Source organism: Schistocerca americana, chromosome 10 (assembly GCF_021461395.2).
Source record: "Schistocerca americana isolate TAMUIC-IGC-003095 chromosome 10, iqSchAmer2.1, whole genome shotgun sequence".
In the NCBI taxonomy this organism is placed as follows: Eukaryota; Metazoa; Arthropoda; class Insecta; order Orthoptera; family Acrididae; genus Schistocerca; species Schistocerca americana.
Window position 1 is genome coordinate 195,418,923 of NC_060128.1, and position 23,560 is coordinate 195,442,482.

The following is a 23,560-nucleotide window of genomic DNA, read 5'->3' on the forward strand; positions in this document are numbered from 1 at the left end:
GACTCGAATGGGCATTCGTCGAGGGAAGATAATGTTCTTTTCACGAAACGCTATTGTGGAAGGCTGCAGTGTGAGTCTGCTGCTTCCGCTGACTTACATCTTCCGTAAGGACCGCAGTGACGAAATAAGAGAAATTAGGGTTCGCACTGAGGCTTAAAGACCGTTGTTTTTCCCTCGTTCTGTTTGTAGGTGGAACGGGAAATGGAATGACTAGTAGTGGTACGAAGTATCGTCCACTGCACACCGTATGGGAGATTTCAGAGGGCGCACCAACAGTAGAAAGTTTTTTTGCTACCAACCACTCTCACTAAATGCAAATATTGGCCTAGCATCTTGGAGACCATACGTATGTCTAACCCTCACCCTCCTTATTTCAGTCCAAGCACTGCTCCCCACCTCCCATTCCTTCCCTTTCTGTCATCCCCACCCTCTAAAATTGTGGATTTTATTCTGCAATGTCTTTCAGAATGATATATCATTGTGTCCCTTCTCTTTGTTAGTGTTTTCCACACATTTATTTCTTTGGTGATTCTGTGGAGTACCGTGTCATTTCTTATTTGTTCTACTTTGTTTTCAAACTCCTTTTATTGCACCACACCTCAGACAGCTCGATTCTGTTCTTTTCCTGTTTGTGCCTAGCCCATGATTCACTTCTGTAACATCTAAATTTTGTTATTGAAAAATTCTGATATTTCAGTAGTGTTTTCCAAATGTTGGCCTTTTTACTAATTTGCTCCGTTAAATTTCGATGGAATAAGAGTGAGTACATTAAGCGGTATTGTATTACTTTGCTGTTAGCTCAGCGTAAGATTAATTTTCTGCGATTCCCGGTCTCACGTTCACTCGGCGTTCCTTATCCTGTCGGGACGTGTGCGACACAACGAACAAATGGAGAATGTTCTGCTCCCGTTTAGTAGCAGTAGACTTCTTTAAGCGAAGTATACCTTCGTTGCCTGTGCTAGTCTGCTTCTTTGTCCCTCGTGCATTTTTTGCTTCCAGCATAAAGCAGCTACATCTCTTCATTTGCTCATCTGCTACGCAGTCCCCAATTTTGATGTACACTTCACCATTGATCTTATTTTTTGCAACAGCAAATACTTTTGTCCGACTGTGCGAGGTGGCTGAGGCACTGGACTCATTTTTGGGGAGAATCCCTGTCCTTTCATCTGTATTTAGATTTTCTGTCATTTTCCTAAAGCACTAAAGACATTTGCCGACAGGATGTCGAACGCTGAGCTTCCTTCCTTGTGTTTCGATGGTTCCATCCTTCACTCTCGGTGGATATTCTTTTACTCTGTTGACTATTCATCCTGTTTCGCAGGTTTTGTAATTCTTCCTATAAAAAGCTCAAAGAAAATCCCTGCAAAATTACAAAAATGCCTTGTCAAATGGAATCATTAGTTCTACATATACAACAGATAAATGAATCTTTTTTATTCAATGTAACTGCAAGAATACTTAATCTACTGCTTTTTTCAAGCAACAAAATGAGGGGAGATGGGGAGGGAATAAAAACTTCAGAGATCCAGACACAGTGTCAGATCTGGTAAATAGTATCTGATTTAGGTTTTCCGTGATTTCCCTAAATCACTCCAGGCCAATGCCGGGATGGTTCCTCTGAAAGGGCACGGCTGACTTCCTTCCCCATCCTTCCCTAATCCGATGAGACCGATGACCACGCTGTCTGGTCTCCTTCCCCAAACCAACCAACCAACCTCCCTTGCCTCCTGACACCCCACTATAGGATGGTTATTGTGCTCTGACAGAACAATCTCGGCCTTACTCGACAGACACCTCCGACATGTTGCCAGTGTCCCAGCTCACTGCTCGGAGGACGCCGAGTGTTTGCTCGGGTCGCCCCACCTCCTGAATCGCAGACGGCTCCACCTCCCCATATACTGACATTCCCCGCACCCACAGCCTTTCTACAGTCGAGCACTGCCTGTCTGAATGTCTGGCCGAGCTAGTACTCCGCACGTATTTGAGTCTGCTTCCGGGAAAAAAATGTACAAACAAATCTTTTGCACAGCAGTGGATCTGTGGCACACCCTCGTTTGCTGACCTATTTTGGGGCTGCCCGGACCGGACTTTCGTAGCTGTCACAGATCCCGGACCCCTCGTCTGGCTCGGATTTGTCGACAGTCCGTTTCCGGGCTGAACCGTGGGCTGGGGTATTATATCTTTCAAAATGAGTTTTCACTTTGCAGTGGATTGTGCTCCAATTTGAAACTACCAGGCAGATTAAAGCTGTGTGCTAAATCTGGGTCGGAGTTGCGGCACGGCACACGGTTTTAATCTGCTAGGTAGTACCACTCCGTATCCGTTCCTCTCGGGTTTTACATCTCCTTTCTCCCCTTTCGACTGTCGGGCCACCTGTCCAGGCGTCACGTCCCATTCGGCCGACAGTTCTGTGAAAACCTGACTTCAGCATTTTTATCTGTGTATCGTCTTTAATGTAAATACTATTTACCAGATCTGACACTGTGTCTGGATCTCTGAAGTTTTTATTCCCTCCCCATCTCCCCTCATTTTGTTGCTTGAAAAAAACAGTAGATTAAGTATTCTTGCAGTTACATTGAATAAAAAAGATTCATTTATCTGTTGTATATATAGAACTAATGATTCCATTTGACAAGGCATTTTTGTAATTTTGCAGGGATTTTCTTTGAGCTTTTTATATTAGGTTGGCGCATAAGATCGTAGCAGTTTTGTTTCTGTTTTCCAGTTGCTATGGGTATGTTTATCAATTGTGATTTTTTTAATTTGTAGTTTCATTGTTGCTATTTTAGTTCATATTGTCATTTTGTCATTTGAGTAAGTGGAGCTGGGAATGTTGGAAAATGGAGTGCCAAGTGGAGAAATTGGAACATTTCTGTCATACTGTTCTGTTCGAGTTCGGTAGATGGGTGACCGTAGCAGAGGCAGACAGAAATGTTTGTGCCGTGCAGAGGGATAAAACCGTTGGACAGGAAAGGCAAGAAAATGGTTTGCTCTTTCTGAGGAGGATCGTTTTGATGTTAGTGACACTCCACATTCACGGAGACCTCGGGGCTCGACGGAGAATGATTCAATGCATTAATCCGCGATGATCCCTGCAAGTTTACTTGAGAAATGGCAAACGTAATGAACTGTGATCATTCCACCATTATGAGACATTTGCATGCCACAGGGAACATTGAAAAATTGGGTGTACGGATACTGCATGCTCTAAAAAAAATCAGTGAGAGACCCTATGTGTCTCTCTGCTTGCTCGTCATCAATTGGCTTGTGAACGACCCCGACCGTTCCTATCCTGTATCGTCACTGGTGACAAGAATTGGTGCCTTTACAATAACGTGAAAAGAAAGGAATGGTCGAGACAAAGCAAAGTGGCAACTCCGTTAACAAATATCTGTCTGCATTCACAAAAAATAATGTTACGCATCTGGTAGAACAGTGGCAGTACGGTGTACTAAGAATCGCTTCGCTAACGTGTAACGGTCACTGCTGACGTTTATTGTCGAAAAGTGAGATCTGTTGCAGATGCGATCTAAGAACAGTGACCGAGAAGAGTGTGTGAAGTGATGCTACTCTGCAATAACGCCTGCCCGCATTCTGTGTTGGCTGACAAAAAATGCCGTACGGGAGTTGGGTTGGGAAGTCATTCGACACCCGCTTGGTTCATCTGACCTCGTGTCCTAGGATTTTGATCTTTACTGCTCTCTGTCGAAAAACCTTCAGGGAACTTCCTTTCCGGATGAAAATGTGTTCCAAACGTGGCTGGGCAAATTCTTTGTCTCGAAATGATGTGATTCCTACAGTTGCAGAATCAAAAGTCATCCCAGTGTTGGCAAACTGTTGTAAATCGTGAAGAAGAATACGTCGATGACGAAGGTCTATATTATGTGCATCTGTTGTGTTTATTAACCTTATGGAAAAAGCCAATACTTCCATCTAATGTGTTTTCCTTTTAATGTAACTTACCGTCATCCATTTGCCTCTCAGGCTTGGGAGGCCTCAATATGACTTTCATTTCTCAATAAATTCGTTTTCATTTCTCAATAAATTCATTAAATTTCTTCAGCGATGTAAAATCCTTTGCAAGTAAATATTCTCAATACATCATCATTTATTAACTTCAATTGTGTGGAAACACGATTTGTGTGTAACAAATCAGTGTGTCTCTTCTTGACTAAGTGTGACATATTGCACAATAAATATTAGTTATTCAGTTATTTTATTTTCTTACAGTCGAATTTGAATTAAAATAATTAAGCTATAGGGTTGTAACACTGAGCGGCCGGATCCTCTTGCGATCGCCGTTTGTCACGTATGCTGTGGCAGTGGCCCGTTCGGAGTACGTGGTCGCTGCAGTGGAGGTACTGCCGTCAAAATGTTGTCGCTCGTGCACTTGACGTAAGAAAAAAGTTATCTATTAAGGATATCTTCAATACAGTGACACACAAGTAAAAGTATCAGAATACCCATTAGAAAGTTTTAACATCTACATGGCATTTCTGAAGGAATAGTGAATATTTTAGGAAGTGGTGGTATAGACTAAATTGAATAAAACATTCCGTATGACAAGTGTCAAGTTTTATTGGCTTCAGAGATAGAGCTGGTTAAAGACAGATGTCTTTATTTTACTTGTCGGTTCTCCTGGTGATAATGGGTTTATGTATTAATTCTAATTTTAGTTTTAAAGTTCAAGTTACGAAGTTGTGCTCGAGTTTACGTAAATTAATTTCTCGACTGTGATTGTGGCTGCGAGTTGTCTGCCATTTCTTCTGTTCGAGCACGCTGCACATATTGCCAAATTGTGAGCACTGGTATTTGTGTATTTATAGTGGTATTTGCGTACAGGTTTTCCAAGGGAAGCACTGCCGATGCTCACAGAGAATGCGATAGACGATTTCGTAACTACAGAGTACCAGATTCTAGAGTGTTTACTCGTGTTTTACTAAACTACGTGAGTCTGGTGCGATGCCCAGCAGACCTAACTCATCTGAACACGAAAATGAACAGAGAGCAGATAAAGTAGAAGACAGTATTCATTTGGTAGGTTGTACAGTTTCAACGAGCGCGCACAAAATTTCGACAGGTATCGGTGTTCCGCATAAAAGAATACGGCAGGCACTACGTATGCACAGCCCGTGTTTTTATCGTACGAGCAGATTCGACATCTTCGAGAACAGAGGGAAGGTAGGCAATCGGAATTTTGCCATCGGCTGATTTCGTAGTGCCGAGTAATCCAATTAATACTGTTTACTGGCTAAGTCACCTTCACTCGATACGGTACGAATAACACTTGTAACTCACGTCGGTTGTCAGACGAAAAGCCACATTCCTTTCACGGGTGCTCCTCGGCGGGTGTGGTCTACTGTGACGGACAGACTACCGATCGAGTTTGTCGTATTGCCCTACTGGGTCCCTATATCTACACTTGTGTGAGAATGAGCTTCCAGTATTACTAGAAGTGGTTCCTGTGACTACAACAGTGGATATGTTCTCCCAGTACAGTGCAACTGGTGCGCATTAGAGGTATCATCTGAGCCTAACATTTCACAGAAGACGGATTGACAGAAATGTTTACAGTGAACGGCTGTCGAGGCCCCTGAACTAGGGGAAGCTCGAAAGGTAAAGTCTACAAAGAAAATGGAAACACGGGAGACAAATTGATCATTTGGGCAATAAGTAGTGCTGCCCTCGGAACAAATGCCGAGACTACCACAGGAGGACAACATGTGACGATGTCGAGGGAATTGGAAAGTGAATTGCAGTTGGAGGTCTGTTTTATGAAAATCAACTTTGAATTTAGTCATTTGCTTTTGCTTAACACATTTTGAGGTGTAAAAATATTTGCTGCTTCTCCTGAAATGTCCAGTACCATATTATTACAACTACTAAGTCATCTATCTTCTAATCATATAGAGGAGATGCCGAGTCACGGACAGGCACAAGAAAAAGATTTTCGCAATTAAAGCTATCGGTTGTTACGGCTTTCGTCGACAATAGATGACGCTCTCACACTCACACTCTCACTCGCGCAACTGCATCTCGCACACACAGATGGTTTCGGGCAACTGAAACCAGTGAAACTCAGTGTGGTTTCAGTTGCCTGAGACTGCACTTGTGTGTTATTTATTTTATTTTATTTAAACATCAAGTTCCGTAGGACTAAATTGAGGAGCAAATCTCGAAGGTCAGCGAACTGGTCAGTACGTCAAACTACAACATAAAAGTAATAACAGATAAAAATAAGATGTTTGTGAACCTAAAAAAGTCAAGCCATAATTTTTAGTAAAGGCAGTCAACAATACAAGAATCGGCTTAGTTTTTCAAGGAACTCTTTGACAGAATAGAAGGGGTGACCCGTGAGGAAAAGCTTCATTTTCGATCTGAAAGTGCGTGGATTACTGGTAAGATATTTGAATTCGAGTGGTAACTATTTGAAAATGGATGCAGCAGTATACTGCACACTTTTCTGCACAAGAGTTACGGAAGTCCGATCCAAATGCAGGTTTGACTTCTGCCGAGTATTAAATGAGTGAATGCTGCTTATTCTTTGGAATAAGCTGATATTGTTAACAAGAAATGACAGTAAGGAATATATGTATTGAGAGGTGAATGTCGAAATACTCAGACTCGTGAACAGAGGTCGACAAGAGGTTCGTGAACTTAAATCACTTATTGTCCGAAATGCCCAACCATATAACATAAGCGAATGAAAATAAGCAGACTAATTTTTGTGTCAAATGATCACTCACTTCAGACACCGTTCGAATAGTAAAAATGGCAGCATTAAGTCTTTGAACAAGATCCTAAACATGGGCTTTCCATGGCAGTTTACTATCTATATGAACACCAAGAAATTTGAACTGTTCAGTTTCACTAATCAAATCACTTTCTTCTAATCATATAGTGGAGAGTCACAGATAGGCACAACAAAAAGACTATCACAGTTAAAGCTTTTGGTGGTTACGCATGCGCAAGTCGCATTTGCGCGCGTGCACGCGTGTGTGTGTGTGTGGGGGGGGGGTTCCCAAACAAAGGCCATGTCGGCCAAAAGCTTGTATTTTGCCTATCTGCGACTCAGCATCTCCGCTATAAGGTGAGTAGCAACTTTCCTTTTCATTATATTGTATACCTATTTTAAGTATATTCAAAGAACATCTATAAATGTATGCGTGTTTTGTAGTGTTGTTGCATTACTAGCTGGTGTGCATAAAACTCTTATTTGATGCAAATTGCAAAAGCCACACTTCAATGCAATTTTTTTATTTATCAATTGTAATTAATATAAATTATCGTTTTGAGAAGCGTATAGTATTTACTCCTTTTTTTCCTGTATCTAAACAGCTATTTTATTCTTTTCCACTTTGATAACCATCAATTTGAAACCATATGCAGATATAATGTGGGACTCTATTCACTTCTGAAACATACTGTATATCATTTGAACATGAGGAAGCAGTGCAGGCCGTTCACCAGTAGATTGCAGTTGAGTATATTGATATTAAAATCCATTTACCAATTAAAGCTGAAAGAAAAAGACTCTGTGATAACTCTGCTTCCACCATTGTATGTCTCACACAGGCATTATGAGAATAGGATAAGAGAAATTAGTGTACAGAGGCATGCAGTGGTAATTTTTCTTCGCTCACTGCACAAACGGAACAGGACAAACAGTTAATAATACTGGTACAAAATCTTCATCTGTACACTTCGCACTATTGGAGCACATATATAGGTGAAGATGCTGTTTCTTTGGGATCAGAGCCACGTGTGTACAATTGTAATGTCGAGCTGTATCATTTTCATTTGGATATATTAGGTGCTCGGATGGTGTAAAACTGTGAACTACTAGAACTGCTAGTACAGGAACACAAAAAGTGTCCTAACTATTGTTCGGTAACACATCGGTATACCTGTGACGTTGTATTATGTTCACTTCTTGCACTGTATTACCAGAGTAGCCGTTACTTTCAGTTTTATCCGTAAATAATGATTCCTCTCCATCTCCTTCAGGTGACGAGACACTCTCTAGACTCGAGCTTCAAATTGGATACGTTACTACAGCAGATGGACAGGTGCGTACATCAATATACAATTGTAGCTGTACTCAGTGTTTCAGTCTGTCTGGTTTATTTTCTGTAAAAAGTAGATTATCTAGTCACATCATAGAGGAAAAAACTGAGGTATGTAATGAAACTCTTTTTTTCGTTTGATTGCAGGAACGTGTCCATAATCTTGCAACACCCAGAAAGCACCGTGTCACAGTACCGCAGTGTGCACTTAGTTAGTGGACTGGCTCCTCTGACAGCACGCTACAGTTCTGTGGCACGGGGCGTTCGGGTGTCGCGAGATCACAGACGGGTGCAAAAAAAAAAGATTGATTATGTAACTTTACTTTTTAAAGGTATTTATTAAAACTTAATGACTGCCCCCTATAATTGCACTAAGCAGTAAAAAATCTCGTGCATAAATGTGTCGGACTGCTCGAGGTGGAACGAGCAAATATTTTTGTAGTTTAATGATGATGATAGTGTCCTCTTGTGCAAAATATATTTGAATCTTCAGGTGAGAACTACTCGGGAGTATGTCGTCAGCAGGAAAAACAGACCTGGCGTTCTGTGGATTGAAGTGTGAAATGTTAGAGCTCTTGATTAGGAAAAGATAGATTGTTACTCACTGTAAAGGTGACACCTCGAGTTACAGACGGGCTCGGTGAAAACGCACTCGACACGTAGCTTTCGGCCAAAGCCTTCAGTAAAGGAAATACACGTGCATTCGTTCAAACGAGCGAGGACACCTCACACACGTGTGACCGCCATATCTGGCAGCTCGGACCGGAATGCAGCAGAACGGAGGGGAAGGGGGAGGGGTAGCAGGGTACAGGTGGGAGGAGGGAGGTTGTGGGGCGCGGAGTTGGGGAAAAAGGAGAGGAATGGGGAAGGGTGGGTGGGTGCGTTGACAGAGGCTGGGAGGTGATAGGTCAGAGGGGTTGGAAACTGTTGGATGGAGGGTGTGGGGACAGTAGGTTGCTGTAGGTTAAGTCCGGGATAAATTTGGGAGCAGAGAATGTGTTGTAAGAATAACTCCCGTCTGCGCAGTTCGGAAAAGCGGGTGACGGAGAGAAGGTCCCAGGTGGCTCGGGTGGTGAAGGAGCCATTGAAACCGAGCACATTACGTTCAGCAGCACGTCGTGCCACGGGGTGGTCTAAATCGCTCTCTGCCACAGTTTGGCCGTTCGTCCCGGTGGGCGCCCGGTTGCTGCTCGTACCGATATAAAAAGCTGTACAGTGATTGCGACAGTGTCAGTATATGACGTGGCTGCTCTCACGGGTGGCCCACCTTCTGATAGGATGGGCCTGTCACAGGGCAGGAATAGGTAGTGCTGAGAGGGTGGTCCGGGCTTGTCTCGCACCAGGGTCTTCCACAGTGGTTCGTATGGAGAGTGGCTCGGGGGTGGACTAGGATGTTGTGGAGGCTGTGTGAGTAACGGAACACCACTTTAGTAGGAGGGGTGGGACGGATCTCGAGTAGGATGTACCTAATTTCAGGGCACGATGATAGGTAATCGGAGCCCTGATGGTGGACGCAGTTCAGTTTTTCCAGTCTGGGATGATATTGGGTGACGGGGGCACTCTTTTGTGCAGCCGGTTCTGGGGAATGGTGGAGGATTGGTGACGTGAGAGGAAATGGCACGGAAGTCTGTTTGTGGCCCGTGTCTGGGAGTTAGTGCCTGTGAAGGTCTCAGTGAGATCCTTAGCGTACTGAGTGAGGGAGTTCTGTCCACTCGAGATATGCTGTCCCGGAGTGGCCGGGCTGTACGGGAGGGATTTTTTTTATGTGGAGGGGTTTACAGTTGTCAAAATGCAAGTAGTGTCGGTGGTCGGTGGGTTTAACGTGGACAGAGGTACGGACGGAGTCGTCGGAGAGGAGGCGGTCGATGTCCGGTTAGGTGGCACACCGGGTCGAGGAGGACCGGGTGAAGCGGTTGGGAGATAAGGTCTCGGGTTTTGAAGGAATGAGGACAGGGTGTCTTAGCCCTGAATCCAGATCGTGAAGATATCGTTAATGAACCTGAACCGGGCAAGGGTATGGCATTTTGAGTGATGCAATTTAATCTACAGTACCTGCTACACACATATGTAGGATGGTCAAATGTATAAATAACTTGTGCACGTGAAGCAAAGTTCCTCGATAAAAGTGCCTTCTCACATTTGTGTAGCAGTTCTTACCAGATAATGTTTCAGTATACTGTATGTGGTGTACAGTTAAGCCTTACATTCCAGTTGTCAAAGAGTGCTTCTGTTGCCTACGATTTTGTCATCTGAGCCTTCAGTGCCGATTAGAAGTTCGTCGTAATACGTGTGGAAGTAACCACGAAGCAACTCTGTATGCGAGCCAAAATACTTGGTTTGTGCAATGCAAAGATCACACGTTGAGAGACACGTGTAGTCCATTGTATCTGAAACAGCAGGAGGTTAAACAGACTAAAGCCGTCCTCAACGTTTCATTCGAGGAAACTGAGGAATATGTAAATCACAGATCGTACGCTACAGTGGCAGGAAATTTCAGCAGCACAGATTTGTGATAATTATTCATCCTAATAGAATAAAACCTTCAAAACCTGTGCCGATGCCTAACCCGTCAGTTTCCGAACTGCTATTTCCTAGTAATCGGACGTGTGTGGTCAACTTCCTGAAAAAGGTGGGATGGGGCAAGAACACAGCACTGATTGAAAGGCTATGTCTGGAACATTAAATTTGATAACACAGTTGACCTCTTCTAATAACAATAATATAGAGCATGCAGGCATCTAAAATATGGTTTCCTCAATTTTGTACAGGATGTAAAATATGGACCAGAAACAGACAAAGCATCTTTTCATTTCAAGATGGCCCTTAATATACTACGATGGAATGCGGGATCAGCTGTCTCGAACAAGGAAACTCTGAAAAGGAACTGAATAACAATGTAGCCATTAAGCTCTGTGAAATATGGTTTGAGGGGGAACGACAGGATGACGGATGAAAATATCACTCAAATTCATTATTGTTTTTCTCTATACTGGAATGTAGTAGACAAATGAGGGTCACTGCAATGAATAAAGCATACATTCAAGTTTTATTGATATTTTTATAGAAAAATATTAATATCTTCACTGTCTGATTGGGATTTTCCCGAGGCAGCTCTGAAAGGAGATAGATCGATGTTTGTTGCTGTAACTCAGGTTGTGGTTATCTGAAACATGAAATTAACATATCACCCGGATCCTTACAGATGTAATTTTAGTTCATCGTAGGGATTTTAAAAAAATATAAAAAACTGCAAAATTATAGATATTTGAAAAAAATGGCCATTTTTGGACCCCTCTGTTTGGCTGACAAAAATACTAAATATCGACATAAAAAAAATCGAATATGATGAACCGAAGAGAATTCAATTTTCTTAAAGGAAGAACAAAAATCACTAAAATCAAATGAAAATTGTAGCGTGGGTGACAACAACCGTGCTGAAAAACATGGTTTTGAGGAAACACGTTTAAAGTTTGACAAGTATTTATTTGAGGGACAAAGCTTGAAACCATCGATGCCAAGTCCATAATAACTATCGCCCCGGCTAGTGGATGGCCGCTTTCTGCTACTTTGACCTGATAAGTGCTCATTTTCTACCTCAAAGTGCTTATCATTGCTGAGCACATTGCTAGTGCCATCTCTGTGTTTACATAAACAATGCATTTCATTGCCAATTTTGATTTGAAGGGCATTTGCCACGTGCATTAATGCAGTGTGGCCTACACTGAATAGACATATGGCCAAATTTGAAGCAGTGTTCACCATTTCACTTCATCTGAATGTTATTTTAGGAGCATATCTCCAGGTGATGCTATTGAAACTCGCATTCACATTTTGGGTAAAACCGCCTAAACAACACCCATGTAAATAAGGTTTACTCAAATCTGTATAAATAGGGGTGATGACATCGATAACAACTTGTTGCAATAGTGTTTCATATTGTGTATGCTTGGCTTCAAATACTCACAGAATCGTTACTTTTTGGAGTTTCCGATAATATTTTAGGGAATAATTCTTCGGTGTATGTCACACTGTCATTCCCCCATAAGCCACAAATGCCAGTTCGTTTCAAAGGATTCAATTTAGTAAAGTCAGATAGACCAAATACTAAAGCAGAAGCAGGACTGTTAATTAAGGACACCATCATAGGCAATGAAACTCATATAAACTTCAGTGACTTGGCTTTTCAAGTGGCAGCTGCAGAAATAGAAACAAGTAGCACTTCTCTATTATGTCCATATTTATAAATCACCATAGACTACAACCAGTAACGATTCCTGACATCAACTGTTTACTGAACTCCATCCCCCCTTTCTTATCTGTGGGGATTTCAACTGTCATCACAGTTCTTGGCGCCAAGTCAGTGATCCACACTAACGTCGTCCCATTAGGGGAATCATTGTGAGTGATGGCTCTCCGACACTGCTACTTTCCTCTTATAAATGATCATCTGCAATGGACTTTTCCCCATTAAAATAGTATTGGACCTAGAGATAAGTATGAGAAGGATGTATTATTCTAGGTGGTATACAACCTGGGACGACTGAGAGATCCTGGGATTTTTTTTTCATCCTGCAGAAAACTCAGGAATTTTTTAGAATTCCTGCTATGGTCGCAGGTTCGAATCCTGCCTCGGGCATGGATGTGTGTGATGTCCTTAGGTTAGTTAGGTTTAAGTAGTTCTAAGTTCTAGGGGACTGATAACCTCAGATGTTAAGTTCCATAGTGCTCAGAGCCTTATTTTTTTTATTTTATTTTTTTTTTTTTTTTGAATTCCTGGAATTTTTTTGTTTTAGTTTTCAGTTAAATTTTTGTAATTTTGACTAGTAAGAAACAATACTCTAACAAAGGATATTACTGTATCTCACTACTGCAGAATAATACTGGAGCAATAAAACATGAACAAGAGGAAACAAAATAAAACTTAAGTTGCAAAGGAAATGCGCCATATGCAACAACAAAAAACAGTGCTCATACAAGCGTCTGCCGACAGCAAAATGTGCCAAAGGCTTTAGGAAGACTACGCAATGCTTAATAACAACAAATTGCCTCCGATGAGTGTGACTTCACAGCTATTCACACAAGATTCGTTTGAGCAGTTGTGAGCGGGCTTATGTGTACGCGCAGTTGAGTTGCGCATGTGTAGTACTTTCTCCTGCTTATGGCTACAGAACTGTGGCTGTTAGCTGTATAATCTGTAGCAGCAAGATGCTAGCCGGAAAAATTTTACTGGTGTTGCGCAAGCTGCCAGATTCACTAGGGACAAACTGGGGTATCTGCCAAGGGCAGCAATTTCAGGTGGGGAGGCGGGGAGTGCCAAATTCATATTCTTGAGGAAAAAAACCTTGTCTCAGAAAACACCTAGTATCCAGCGCACGTTGGTCTATCAATTATTCGTACGATTTTGAAACACATCTCTGCTGGTTTTTGAACTAATTCCAAGTTTATATCTGAGTGAATCATATGTTGATTTTTGGATGCGTGCATTGTGTATGTCACGTGACTGCCAGACGAATCCCCGTCGCATCCACAAATAAACTTTCCTGCAGACGGAAACGGACGGGGCTATACAAACTGAGCAGAATAAAGCCAAACGGTTGAATGCCAATCGCTGTTTGTTTATGTGGTTGACTGGGTTTGCGAGTGATCAGCGTTGTTATGATTACCAGCAAAATCCTTAGATTCAGACTACCAGAGTGAAAATAAACAAATAACAGGTAAGAAAGATTATGTATTATGTTCTCGGTGAGAGAATTCTTGGCCAGACAGTTACACTAGCAACACTGTACACTAGTTAGTTGTGCAGTCCCTGGTAGCAGCCACCTGAGTTGTATTCTGGGTGAAGCACGGAAAACGCGTTGTACGAACACGTAATAACGCCGAACTGCGGAACAAACACGGGATAACTAAACGGTTGACTGTGGCAGGGTTAGTGAAATTAACCGGAGGATAAGTTTTGACACAGAGATCACGTAAATGAGCTATGACTGGGTTACAAAAGCGCATCGCAATCTCTATTTCAATGCTAAGGAAAGTAATTTATACTTTCGTAATACAAAAATATGCAGCGTACATGTTGCAGCACATCAAAGATCTTTCTAAAACATTTCTTTTTTATATTATTTTTATTTCGTATTTTTAGTTTCATTTTCTAAAGGGCCGGGGAATTCTGTGCTGTTGTATAAAACTGTAACCGTTCAAAGGATTGATAAGTTTTACAGTTCCAAGGAAATGTATACTGTCAGTTAACGTGGAAAAAGTATTTTCACCCGGAAGAATGTGTATTTTTAACTGGGAAAAATTTAGGATTTTTTCTCCTTGTCTGTGTATACAACCTGTGTTCAAACAGCCCATGGAAAATGAAGGATACCTACTGAAAGAGAGATCTCTCTCGGAAAACAGAATGTGGCGTGAATGACAAGGGAAGCCTACTTTGTGCTTATGTCACTCGTAGATATATCAGGCCACATCTCTAACCTTTTTAGTGAAACTGTGAACGTTCCAGAGTTGTAGCTAAATGAAGGTTAGCACTATCTACGAGGCTTGGTTTTTTAAGTAAGTACTGTTTTGCCACACCGTGGCCGCAGCACGGCAATCAGTGTTTTGCGCATGCGCACAGGGTATCTACATCTGTTGTCTACGCACCATTACAGTTCGATTCATCTTTGTTTACTTTGTGTACTGAGTGTTTAAGATGCCTCCGATAATCGTGAGTCCCACCGAATGTGAAGTACGGGCTGTTATAAAATTTCTTAGTGGTAAACGCCTAAAAGCGGTCGATATTCATCGTGAGATTGCACAGTTTACGGAGAAAACATTATGAGTGATGGAATGGTAAGAAAGTGGGTGAGAGCATTTAAAGATGGCCGCACAAATGTGCACGATGAACAACGGAATGGGCATCGTTTGGTCGTTAATGAAAGTTTGGTGCATGAAGTGGACAATAAGGTGGGAGAAAACAGACACTTTATGATTTCCCCCTTGCAGGATAACTTTCCTAATGTTACTCGTAGTGTTTTGTATGGCATTGTGACCGAGCATTTGAAGTACTGAAAATTGTGCGCGCGTTGGGTACCGAAAATGTTGACGGATGTGCACAAAACCAAACGTTTAGACTGTGCATTGACTTTCCTCGAGCAGTACCACGACAACGGTGACGATTTCTTAAGCCATGTTGTTACGGGCGATGAAACACGGGTGGCCTACGTCACACCAGAATCAAAGCAACAGTCCTTGAAATGGCGGCATTCAGATTCACCCAGAAAAGTGAAGTTTAAGCAAACAATTTCTGCCGGTAAAATCGTGTGCACAGTTTTTTGGGACAGAAAAGGAGCATTGCTTGTGGAATTTCTGCCTCGTAACGAGACAATCAATGCAGCAGCTTACTGTAAGACATTGCACAATCTGCGCTATTCAATTCAGAGCAAAAGACGTGGCAAGTTGAGCGAGGGCATCGTTTTGCTGCAAGACAATGCCCGTCCGCATGTGGTGAATCAGATCAAAGATCTCATCACATCTTTTCGGTGGGAAACTCTAGATCATCCTGCGTACAGCCCCGATCTTGCGCCCAGTAACTACCATCTGCTCCTGCTTCTGAAGAAACACCTGGGCGGTCGGGGTCTTGAAGACGATGACGAAGTCAAAACAGTGGTGATGCAGTGGTTAATAACTCAGGCGGCACACTTCTATGAGGAGGGTATTCAAAAACTGGTACAACGTTGTGACAAGTGCCTCAGTATTGACAGAAATTATGTAGAAAAGTAGATTAAGGTACAGGCTTTCATGTAAAAATAGAATTATTGAGATATCTTGGCACGTCTTTAATTTCAAAATGGTACTTACTTAAAAAACATGCCTCGTAAATAATGTAGGCTTACCCCAAGAAGCCATCCTAACTCCCTGGTTATACATAATTTATTGTAGTGATTTCAAAGAAATTATTCTTCCAAATGTTCACAAGATGACATGCGTCTGGGAATGTAGTTTAATTCCAGACTCAGTTGGATTCTTATAAATACTTGTTTCCCAGTCATGAACATCAGCAGATTTTTAACCATTGTTTGGTGGGATGTGAACACTAATGTTCTGTTGACCATATATAGAACATTAATTAGGAGCAGTTGCACTGTGTATGGGAATGCCAGCATCAAACATACCTGTAAATTGTATCATCTGGTGGTCTCGTGTGAAATTTGTGACTGGACCGAGGACTTTTTGGTAGGGAGGGTGCACCACGTTATCTCGGATGCAGAGTCATCGTCAGATGTAGAAGTAACTGCCTGTGTGCCTCAGGGAAGTGTGTTGGGACCGTTGCTGTTCGTGTTGTATAATAATGACCTTGCATACAATATTAATAATACCCTCAGACTTTTTGCAGACGATGCAGTCATCTATAATGAAGTACTGTCTGAAAGAAGGTACATAAATATTCAGTCATATCCTGACAAGATTTCAAAGTGTTGCAAAGATTGGAAACGTGCTTCAAATATTCAGAAATGTAAAAGTGTCCACTTCGCAAAACAAAAAAAACGTAGGATCCTGTGACTATAATATCAACGGGTCACAGTTGGAATCGGCCAACTCGTAGAAGTACCTGGGTGCAGCACTTTGTAGGAATGTGAAGTGGAATGATCACATAGGCTCAGGTGTGGGTAAAGCAGGTGGTAGACTTCGGTTTATTGGTAGAATACTGGGGACGCGCAATCAGTCTACAAAGAATAGTGCTTACAAATCACTTGTGTGACTGGTTCTAGAATATTGCTCAAGTGTGTGGGACCCGTACCGAATAGGACCGACAGAGGATATTGAACGTATACGGAGAAGGCAACGAAATGGTCACAGGTGTGTTTGATCTGTGGGAGATTGTAACAGTGATGCCGAAGAAACTGCACTGGAACTGCACTGGCAGACTCTCGAAGATAGACGTAAACTGTCCCGAGAGAGTCTACTGACAATTTTTCGAGGACCAGCTTTAAATGACGACTCGAGGGCTGTGATATGACCACCTACGTGCCACTCGCATGGGGATTGTGAGGTTATGTTAAGAGTAATTACAGCATGCGCAGAGGCAGTCAGTCATACTTCTTCTGCTCCGTGCGTGAATGGAACGAGAAGAAACCTTAATAACTGGTAGAATGGGACATACCCTCTGATGTGCAGTTCACGGTGGTTTACAGAGTATAGATGTAGGTGTAGGCATTGAAGCCACCAGAGGTACTGCGAATGAAGCACAAAGCTCTCACACTCCACTGCTGGACACTGGCCAGATGCAGAGCAGCACATCATAGAAGAAGAAGAAGAAGAAGAAGAAGAAGAAGAAGAAGAAAAGATGTGGTGCTTGGGTGGCTTTGTGGATTATTTTGCTGTTTGCCCCATAGCTGATGGCATATCCAGTAGTGAAACGTATTCATTGGATTCAAATGGAAGGACTTCAGAGAGCATTAGACAACTGACTGTAAGTAATACTCTCTGTGGCTTCACTGTTTTACTATATAATCAAATCCCTGCATAACGCGTTTACGTCAGATGTAGCTTATTCAGAAAAACTACCCTGTGTTCAAGTTAGGATGTATCATCACTCTTGTTTTCAATTACTGTGTTAACTAAGAAGAAGAGCACGTTATGTTTTCTGTCTGCTCCTCTAAGAAGCGTATTGCTGGAGTTTTTCCATATATTATTTCAGTCTGTTTAAAAATTAAAATACGTCTGAAGTTAAATTGTTTCTGTACTCAACTGTTTTTACATCTTAACTGCAACTGCTCACATCACTGCAGGTCGGTGGTGTCCACGTCAAATGCGGCAGTAAAGCTCTCGTTGCCCTGTACTGTCACCAGGTCGATAGTGTGAAATTTATCTTCATTACTGTACTTAATTATACTCTAGACAGCTCGGCTTCTGCTCCGTGTGAAAAGATGGCGAACGAGATGCCGGCAGAAACTGAAGAATATGTTGTGTAATGTTTACATCACGTTTATTTGTACGATGTATGCAGTACGGTACACTATTCTTTCTAGGTACTTCGTGCAGTTTGCGTCGACAGGCGGAGAAATTTAGAAACTTCGTTCACGTCGTGGTCACGGACACATTTAAACGCGGTAGCTCCTTTTTGCCATTTAGTCTCGTATCCACTTCAACCCGTCTGGCTGTGCACTTCCGTACGCCCGACTGGTACGTAGGCACCGTTTCACTGCCTCGACTACGTCAGTGGTGGAGATCGAGCTGGTCGTTTGATAGTCTGTCCCGAACGGTCAGATAACGGCTGCCATTGTGACGACGCGTGCCTCACACCTGTCTGGTGTTGCAGCCCGGACGAGCTGCTGGGCGAGCTACAATTCTGCTTCGTGCTCTTCCTCGTCGGGCACTCGCTGGACGCCTTCGAGCACTGGAAGCGGCTGGTTCGGCTGCTGTGCGGCTGTGTGGACGCGCTCGGCTCGAAGCCGCAGTTCTTCGTCGATTTCATATCTGTCCTGGAAACGCAGGTCAGTGATCTCGAATAACTTGTACTGTACATTTGTGTCTTCAGGTCCGTTGCACCACTTCGTACAATTCCAGTCAATTTTGTAATTGTAAATGACAGTCACTTACAATCCAGAGATTGAGGCTGTACCGACTTGTCATTAATACGTGTATTACTGTCTACTGTAGTAATTTATATAATACACGGTAGCAAATTTATGTTGCTGATACAGTAGTGTCAAAATCAGCTTATACCCTTTGACTTGTATTGATACGTGCAGGGTGTGATAAGTGTGTCTGAGGACGATGTACTGAACAACATTATTTCAGTATTTGCTAATAACTACAGCAAGTAGGTATAGTATGTTTTTAGGTTGGTTAGAACATCCAAGTACATATGGCAAGAGCAAGTCATTTATGGTTATTTTCCCCTGTGCAGCAAGTCAGATGTTGAAGTGTAGGCACGTGGACAAAAAATGGTAGTCTATACTGACAGGTGTGGCCAGCGTAGTTGTGCAGAAAACATCAAGTCGTAAAGTTTGGGACGTATTTGTGGGAAGACTGTTCAACAGACAGAATAAACAGCCATCGCACTGATATGTGTACATATGCTACGTATAAAAATATCTGCACATACCTATTACAGTATGTATATTTGCAGTTCGTGAATCCCTGCATTTTTTATTACGTATGCTTGTCAGTGATAAATTCGTCCGATCCATAACAACATTTAGCTGTCGAATAGTTTTCATTCTTTATTCAGTATATCCCTTTCCAGTTTTATTGTAAACTTTCATAGCCGTATAATAAGGAGTACACTCAAACAACTTGAGCCTATGGTATAATGATTAGTTCATTATTACCTTGCTGTCTCAGTAAAGCTTCTCTTCTGGAACTCAAACTGAAGCACCCGGGGAGCTTACAATTCTGACAGTAACAACTGTGGTTTCATTTAGACAGATCAGCATATGACATGGCATATGTCTTGATGGCATCAATGTCCTCTTCTCATGTGGTTTCCTCTAACTTTGTCTTCAAATCTTGCTCGGTGCTATTTATATTACGAGAAACAGGGCTTCGGCTGCCTTGTGGGCCTCGGAATAAAGCAGTGGAAAACTTGTTCTGGACTGGGACTCGAACCCGGATGCTCTGCTCTTCGCTGAGTCCCGCAGTGGATCAGAAGATGTGGTGCTATTTTCTTCGAGGTCTGCAAATTTGTGGACATTGAAACAAATTGTTCAACATCTTCCTGTTCCAGTGACTGTGTACTAATCAAATCAGTATGGTGCCTTACTATTACTATTACTGTAGATAAATGCTTTAGGATTTTGTGACGGTATCTGACCTTTCTTGCATTATTTTGCGTGTCTCGATAATGTCGAATAACTTACTGTCGATCGGCGGGAGACGATAAAAATTGTAACTTGGTGCAGATAGAACTATCTGAACGTACAGGTGAACACTGAACACTGTTCAGTACTTATGTTACTGATGTATACAAACATACACAGAGCACCAAAACACCACCACCTAATTAAAATGTTCGTATGAAAAACGTGTTCACAGGGTTTGCCAGAGGCTGCAAACGGTTGCTGTGTTGTGCAACTTCCGCAAAGATAAATTTATACTATAATTTACTTTCATAATTTTTGCATTATAGTAAAAATATTCTTCAGTGGAATTACCCTTTCAAATGAGTAGAAAATTTTGTAAAACTTTGTAGTCAGTCACACCATTTTCGTTTAAGACAGCACTGTAGTTCTAAACAGTATTGTGAATATTTAGATATCTTCAGCTGCAGTTACGTAGTGTGTCTTTACATCATTTTCTATATTGCTGGATGGGTAGTCTATTTCATATATACCATACTTGTGTGGCAGTGGCTGACAACAGTTCCAAACCGTCTGGTCCTGTGGAAGATCACATGAGAGAAGTTTGACCTTATTGTAAAATTGTGTTCAATGGTGTGAGCCAAGAACAAAGGACATAAATTTTTATCTGTGGGACATCCACAACTGTTCTGGACCATCTTCATGATAAATTTGCCATAGTTGTAAAAAGCTTTTTATTGACTGAAGTCTTAAAAGTTGCTGTCATGTAAGACTCACGTTAATAAAGGCATTTTAAAACTTGTGACATACCTAGTCATATTTCAGCTTGTAGTTCCTCAGTAGCATTGATCACAGTGAAAAATTGGTTGTAAATATGGGTGGGTACAGCACTATCTACATCCATTAACGTGGTCAACACCCACACCTTTGGTTTCACAGGTTTTACTTCCATAAATTCCAGACCTCCCTCACTGGAGGAAGAAGGTTTAAGTTTACTCCAATAAATATGATTGCAAATTGAATTTTTAATCATATATTGTTTATAGTTATGGCAAGTCTGTGTCTTAATTATGTAATTAAGTCCCGTTTACCAGGTATCCACATACTAATAATTGTACAGCAGTCTCATGCTGATGAACTATACACGAGTCACATTTATATCGTAATTGGCCAGCAGTCATTGTCCTACTTCACTGTCTGTATTCTTATTCATCACAACACATCATTGCACTGTTACATTATTATTATTTTATTATTATTAGTATTATTATTTTGAACGACACAGGTTCCACACTTCAATCTTGGAACAGGTTGGCTTCAAAAATGACATCAGGCCCAGTTTTTACATTTGCAGAAATGGCTGCTAAAATTACACGTTGTTAAGAGCATAATTTTGATAATTTACAGTTAGAATTTTACACCTCAAATTAATTGAATACTGTAGGAAAATTGGTTTTAGTCTGGACCTTATGTTACAATAAGAGTTTCGACTGAAATAAACCTTCTTGATGACGAAAAATGCAAAAATAGCTATATAAACTATACCGTACATAAAAATGTTAATTACCTGCAAACTAATTAAGTGTTGATGTTCCTACCATGTTTTGAAAATTAGCTAGATGGATAGTTTAAGGATTTATGCAGATTGTAACGGTTCAAATTAATTAGGAAATTATTCGGATTTATGTAATTTAGCAAAGTTGGTCCTCTTCTTATACTCAGAATTACGGAATGACAGCTTTATATTAACACACACATCTCACAACACTAATGATAAAGAAACATTTAAGGAGGTAAACACAAAACAAAATGGGGGAAATGAGTCCCAGCTTGCTTTGCTACAAACTGTACAGATATTGCTTACCATTAGAAATAAAGGCCCTGAGGATGATAGCCAGTTTAATTAGTAGACTGTATTTTAAATATAAAAGTGGTTTTAATTCATTATAAGACACAGAAATCTCATTTTCTAATGCAGGTAGTAAATAGAGGTATTGGACCTCATATACATTCACACTAGTCATTTATGAAGTCAGTAATATTTCCGCCCTCTTTCTCAAACATTGTGCCCTTTAGCTTGCTCACTGGTTTGGCAGTAGTGTCTCTTACTGCCATCCAAAAGTCCTATGTCCTTGGTTTGATCCCTACCTCTGCTTAAATTTTGAATTTAAAAAAAATCATCAGTTATGGTGGACAAACTTTTGGTATAAGGAGTCAATTTCATTCTGCCAACAATTTTGCCACTCCATTTTGGATACCTGAGAAGGGTTTCCGCCTGACCTGTGGAAGCACATTGTCTCTCTTTAACGCAGTATTTTCCATTGCCTCCAGCAAGACAGCAATCCGTGCCAATTGTTTCAAACGGTATATCGTAGTTGACGAAAGTTCTGAAAGTAGCACGCACCCCTCTAAGTCGCCAGTATGTGTGGGGGGGCTGTTACGTACCCATCTGGGTAAGCCTACTAGCGACACAGGAATCACACTCCTGGTACGTGAGCTGTCGCTGCCTCACGTATGCCTCTGCTGCTACTTCGGCTTTCTCGGTATTCCCCACCCTGGCCATCCCCTAGCAGGAAGGCCAGGCTTGCCATCTTGTGGTAAAACACTTTTCCCATTACTCAGTTTGTTCCAGGTCAAGCAGGTAGGCTTTCGCTGAATACTGCGCTGTGTACCACAAATGGGAAGCGACCAGTGTAGCCGACCTATGCAGCAGGATGTGTACTATAAATCGACATAAACCACCACCTTCCAGAGCCTACAGTTCCCAAGATACATTTTTGTAACTGAACAATTGACATACAGAAATTATTTCTGCAGTAAATAAAAATTAACATTTTTACCCACGCACCTTTTGTATTTGTCTTAAATAAAACCTGTGACTGAAAGCTGTCGTTCTCCACTTCGTATTGCACGGATAAAATTAGATAAATATTGTGGCTTCCGATCGGATTCAGGTGACGGAGATCCCCGAGGAGTTCCTGGCAGACATCGTAGCCAACAAGAACTTCGTGTACGTGTCACTACGAGAGCTCTTCCGCAACCTGCAGGACACCTGCTGCGAGGCGGACTCGCGGCTCAAGGCGCGCGGCGAGCGCTTGGCGCGCGCTCTCACCGGCCGCCTCGGCTGGGACTTCTCGGAGCTCGAGTTGGAGGAGGATGACGAGGCGCCGGTGGTGGTGGAGCTGTGAGCGGTGAACTGCGACAGGTGCTCCGGTGGCGAGAGCCCTCTGCTAGCTCGGCAGTGGCAACCGACTTTTCCAATTCTACATTAGCTGTCACCATTGAATCACTTCATTTCTCGTGTGTAAGATGATAAGTATCACTTGTAAAAAAAGACTTGTATAAACCTTTCTCTAATCAAATAAGTAGTTTCTCTTTTATTCTCAAGCATCTGCACACTTAGTTACGGAGTTTCTTCTGAAAGTAACATCTGTGTTTTCATCTACTTGTACACTCTGTAAAACACTGTGAAGTGCATAGCAGAGGGTACATCCCGTGAGTTCCAGTTATCAGGGCATCTTTTCGTCCTTTAACAGGAGAAATGCAGTTAAAATGTTATTCTCAGCTGCACGATGTCCCACAAGGTGGTCTTCTTTGCTCTCGGCCACAGTTTGGCGGTGGCCGTTCACCCTGGTGGACAGCTAGTTGGTAGTTGTACCGCTGTAAAAGGTTGTGCAGTGGTTGCAGCAGAGCTGGTTAATGACATGCCTG

General features: G+C 41.9%; 1 protein-coding gene across 1 annotated transcript in view; it reads left to right on the top strand.

The window, feature by feature from the left end:
- Positions 1 to 23,211, top strand: part of LOC124552601 (protein AAR2 homolog) — a 108,008-nt gene extending 84,797 nt beyond the window's left edge. The window contains exons 5-7 of the mRNA XM_047126927.1: positions 8,008 to 8,069; positions 18,367 to 18,541; positions 22,804 to 23,211. Of these exons, the coding sequence (XP_046982883.1) occupies positions 8,008 to 8,069; positions 18,367 to 18,541; positions 22,804 to 23,037 (471 nt within the window). The 3' untranslated portion in view covers positions 23,038 to 23,211. The remainder of the gene's footprint in view (positions 1 to 8,007; positions 8,070 to 18,366; positions 18,542 to 22,803) is intronic.
- Positions 23,212 to 23,560: the final 349 nt, after the last annotated feature.